The 5,217-nt window shown below is 46.8% G+C and overlaps 1 gene segment (V, D, J or C); it reads right to left on the bottom strand.

Annotated features, from left to right (window-relative positions):
* Positions 1 to 3,924: 3,924 nt before the first annotated feature.
* On the bottom strand, positions 3,925 to 4,584 carry LOC132665209 (immunoglobulin lambda variable 5-52-like). The segment is given in 2 exon segments: positions 3,925 to 4,340; positions 4,458 to 4,584. Coding segments are annotated over 2 exon segments (462 nt in total).
* Positions 4,585 to 5,217: the final 633 nt, after the last annotated feature.

The raw sequence follows: 5,217 nt of genomic DNA on the forward strand, positions 1-5,217 counted from the left end.
ACTGAGCAAGGCAGGGAGGCTGTTGATGCTTTCATCATGAAAATGAGCTTAGGGTCTCATCTCTCCACCCTTTCCCATGAAGCTTCTTTCCAAGGGCTCACTCATATCCCATCCAGTTCCTAAGAGCAGCCTTGAAGCCACACCCCATTCTTCAGTACCTCCTTCCTCCCCAAACTTGCTGAGTCTGCCCATTCTCCTCCAACAGCCACAGCCCTTCTCCGTTGCCTCCCTCTTTCCTCCTGCTCATTCTTGTTCACTGAAGCGTCTGGACTTTTCTTCATAAGCTTGAATCAGATCCTTCTTGTCAAACCCTCTAGTGGTTCCTATACTCACGCTACCATGCTGACCTCTCTTCACAGTAACATTTTATGTGTTTTGATACTTTTACTGGCTTGTTGTCTCTTCCCCAGACAGCATCATCACCCTTAGGACAGGGACCATTCCTATCTTATCCCTTCTCTATCCTGAGCCCCTAGAACCAAGTGTGACACTGAGTACATGTTAAGTAAATAGTATGGAATGAAGGACCTCTTGGTCAGCCAACTGTCCTGAGTCAGCTCATCTGAACTCTGTATCACTGGTTCTGCCCTGACCCTATCATGGACCTGGTCCCCAGGGCAGGCTGACGCTAGCATCAAGGGATTTCTGCCCAATGTGACACACTATCACAATATGTTGTCACAAAGGACTGGATTTGGGGACATAATTTGAGAGGATGAGGACAGATTGTAGATGATGCACAGCTAGATGCAGTAAGTGTCCAGAGAGTGAAGAGCCCACAAGGGGAGGAGGGAGGCTGCATCCTGTGCTTCACAGATCTGGAACACTGTGTCCAGATCATCCCATGTCTGGTCCCAGTGGTCAGGCTTGTCTTAGGACAGGATCTAAGAGACCCCATGGAAACATTCCTTGACAGACCTGAAGTCAGAGGTTTCATTTCAGATGCCAATTAGACAAGAACCCCAGGTTCACATTTCCAAGGCTTCTGCCTGCATGTTTTGTTTGCAGACCATACTGTTCATCTCTGTGTTGCTGCTTTTTCTGCTATACATGGTGGTGTTCTTGAGATCTGATCCCAACATCATGAATGGATGTGTCTGTACAGCTTGGAAACAGGAACCTAAATGATAAAATATAGATAGATAGATAGATAGATAGATAGAGGAGACATTTAGCATCCTGCTCACTTTGTCCAAAGCCTAACTCACTTGAGAATTCAGAACACAAATCTTGAGACTGCCAATGAGGTTGGTAAGTGGGAAGGGAAGTGCAGAAAGGAGAGAGTCATCAAGGATGGGAGCCCCAAATCTTAATATAAGCTAAGGAGAAATCCCTGGCTGTTCCTAAGGGTAAGGGACTTGAAGAAGCCCAGATACAAACATATTTTTCATTTCCTCACTGGATCAGATGAGGAACACTAACAAGAAAAGGAGAAAGATCTAAAATTGTCACTGTAGACAGATGAAATTGGTTGTGGGTGCTCAAGGAGCTTGAATCTCATTTTCTCCAGGCCTGGAGCACTGGAGAGGCACTGGGACCTCTTCATTTTGCTGCTCAGTGATGTTCACCTTCATCCTTAAGTTGCAATCAAGATCTTCAGCTATACAGTGACATGGAGACGACCAAGAGGACCAACATCACACGAATATGTGGTTGTTTCAATGGGTCCAGAGTTTTGATGAAATATCTCAAGTGCTAATGTGTCAAAATTATACCCTTCAAGCCACTGTTTTTGCTTCTTCCAGTACAGTAGACATTGGCTTTCACTCCTGGGGTTCCAGTCCCTTAGAGAGCCCAAATCAGCAGGGAAAGGTGTTGTGAACACAGGACAAGTCTACACAGTGGAGGGAGTGGGGAAGAGCTGAAGAAGGATACCTGCATAAGCATGAATGTCAGCATACTTGAACTGTGTCATTTCAGGGACAATGAGGAGGGGGGAAATCCAGAATGTGGTGTAGACAATCCACAATTCTGTTCCTAAGGCCGTCAAACTAAGACACATCTTTCTCAATCTCATGTTGTACTCCATATCTACATCATAAGCTCTATTTCATGGACTCTTTGTGGGTTCTGTTCTGTGGAATAATCTATGGTAAGTGTTGGAGGATGGGGGGAATCTGTGTCCTGAGTCCAACAAAGGCCCTGAGAAGTCTGGGTTTCAAGGAAGCCTGTGTCAGAGAACATAAGATTTCCCCAGTAGGCATGACTTTCCACTACATACACACCCACAAGATCAAGCAAACAACACCCTATATGTTGCAGGGATACAACCACATCCCTTCCAAGACAGGTCAAGGCAGGTATTGGAGGTGATCTATTCTATGACCACTTTCCTCAGACTGTCTTCCCAGGAATTATGGATGCAAGTTCCATTTGTAACCCTTGGAAGTACTGTCAGAGTTTCTGAATCACACGGTGCCCTCTTTAATAAAGCACCTGTATGGCCACAATTCTCCTCCAACAGGTTACAAGTTGCAGGGTCCTTCTCTGGGTTGAGGTGATGAACAGAAACTCATCACCCCATATGGACATTGGTGGTAACCACACAGGCTTAGTGCCCAGGAGCCCCCACCCCTAGCCCTGTTGCACCCACACTCTGTTCATCAGCCCTCAGGACACTAGGTCCCTTACCTGGTGTATGTTGCTGACGGAAGCTGCATGCCTGTGCCCCGTCCTGATTTGTTTCCTCTAACTTCAAACCAACTTCCTATACCTCATCCTCCATAGATACAGGCATACCCTGTGAATGCAGAGCAGGATTCTCCCAGGGCTAAAAGTCTGTGTACACTTTTTTTATTGTTTCTTTTTTTTTTTTCTGGGATTCCACAGCATTACAAGGACATTTTACCAAAACTTATTGCAACAATTGTATTGGTCAAGTCTGAGAGAATTGACATCTTCACCACATTAAATATTTTGACCCATAAGCCAGATATACCTACAGATTTATTTAAATATTTAATCTCTCTCATGAATGGTTTATAGTTTTTAGTGTATAAAATTTTCAAATTCTGTCAGATTTATCCTTGTATTTCATATTTAATATTTTGGTGCTATTGTAAATGGTATTATTTCTAACTTTTAATTTTAAAAAAAATTTAATGTCTATTTATTTTTTTATTTTTTTATTTAAAAAAAATTTTTTTTGTAATGTTTATTTATTTTTGAGACAGAGAGAGACAGCGCATGAACGGGGGAGGGGCAGAGAGAGAGGGAGACACAGAATCGGAAGCAGGCTCCAGGCTCTGAGCCATCAGCCCAGAGCCCGACCCGGAGCTCGAACTCACGGACGGTGAGATCGTGACCTGAACTGAAGTCGGACGCTTAACCGACTGAGCCACCCAGGTGCCCCTAATGTCTATTTATTTTTGAGAGAGAGACAGTGATAGCCAGGGAGGAGCAGAAAGAGAGAGAGGGAGACACAGAATCTGAAACAGGCTCCAGGCTCTGAGCCGTCAGCACACAGCCCAATGCGGGGCTCGAACTCATGAACCGGGAGATCATGACATGAGCCAAAGTTGGATGCTTAACCGACTGAGCCACCCAGGCACCTAACTTTTAATTTTGATGGTTGATTGCTTTTGATGGAGAATACAATTCCAAGCAGCATGTGGAGACTGCATTCCAACCCTAAATTGAAACTCTCAGACCAGAAGTATCTCTGAGTCACTCTACACTCTTAGGAGGGCATAACCTGAATCAACATTTTTGGCCTCATTCAGTTATTTCATTAAGAGCTATTAATCTCTAAGCATGGGATTACCTCCAATGCAACATTAACAGAGTGAGCCTATACTAGCAATAGATTAATCCAAATTTTGATCTGAACAACAGTATGAAATATTGTCAGGTCAAGTGGTCTAAGGCAAATCAGGTACTGACAAAAGAAATGACAATGGAAACCAACCCCTGAGTTGGACTTGGTCAGAGCCCCTGCTGTGGGTGGTGCACCAGGTCAGGAAGTTGCAGGTGAGGTTTTTGTCTCACTGCGTCATGAGTCTGGAACACAGTGTAAGACTTAGAGTTGCCATGCCATGTGCTACAGTAATAGTCAGCCTCATCCTCAGGCTGCAGCCCAGAGATGAGCAGAAGCCCTGCATTGGCCGAGGCATCACTGGATCCAGAGAAGCGGCTGGGGACCCCGGAGCCCTGGTGTTTATCTGAGTCTGAGTGGTAGTACAGGAGATACCGGGGAGGGTTCCCTGGATTCTGCTGGTACCAGTTTATCCAGAAATCACCAACTCTGAAGCCACTGCTCAGGGTACAGGTAAGTCTCACAGAAGTTCCCAGAGATGCAGAGAGGGAGGGTGGCTGGGTCAGCACCGGCTGAGACAGGGAACCTGCAAACACAGACACTCATGAGACTAGGCAGGGGACAAGGTTAAGCTGCTTGGAGGCCTGTGACAGTGAGGGTGACACCCACTCAAGAGCTGCCATGGATCTGGGGATGTCCCTACCTGTGCAGTGAGCCAGGAGCACAAGGAAGAAAGGGGTCCAAGCCATGTCGGAGACTCCACCTGTGGCCCCAGATCAAGCCTGGGATGTGCCAAGTCCCTTTTATCTTCTCCAGGGCCTGAAAGGGGAGGGACCATTCAGAAAAATTTGTTTCCTGCCTTCTAGATGAAGTCTCAGCTTTGTTCCTGAGAGGGCTGATTTCCACAAAGGCTCAGAGTTTGTCCCCTGGGAGGGACCAGGGAGGAAGCAGCTGCTGGGGCCTTCCACAGACCTGTGAGCAGGAGACCCCTCCCAGCCAGAGGGGACATAGCTGCTGACACATAGGCAATAGTGCCCCAGCCCTGGGGGGGTTGGCCAGTACACAGCTGGAGATCCCCACTGTGTAGACCCTGGAGATTCCCATAGCACCCCCTGCTGCCCACTAGTCAAACTTCAGTCTGTCACTAGAAAGGATGTCAGTGACACTGACCTGACAGCCTGGCCACTGTCAGTCCACAAGCATACATGTGTCACATGCCCTAGTGCCCAAGATAACTAATATTAACAGACTTCCCACTGAGGACTTTTGGCTTTGTCAGAGAAGAACATGGGGTTGATTCACCACCACACACCATGCATGAGACTACAGTGGATTGAGAAAGCAGAAGGCTGGGGAAACACACCTGAGCTGCTCTCTCAGCAGGGCCACATGAGGGAGGAGGCTAGTTCTCTTCATGTGGAGTGGAGGCCAGGTGTCCTACATCAGGACAGATAAGGCACACC

Source organism: Panthera onca, chromosome D3 (assembly GCF_046562875.1).
Source record: "Panthera onca isolate mPanOnc1 chromosome D3, mPanOnc1 haplotype 2, whole genome shotgun sequence".
NCBI classification, from domain to species: Eukaryota; Metazoa; Chordata; class Mammalia; order Carnivora; family Felidae; genus Panthera; species Panthera onca.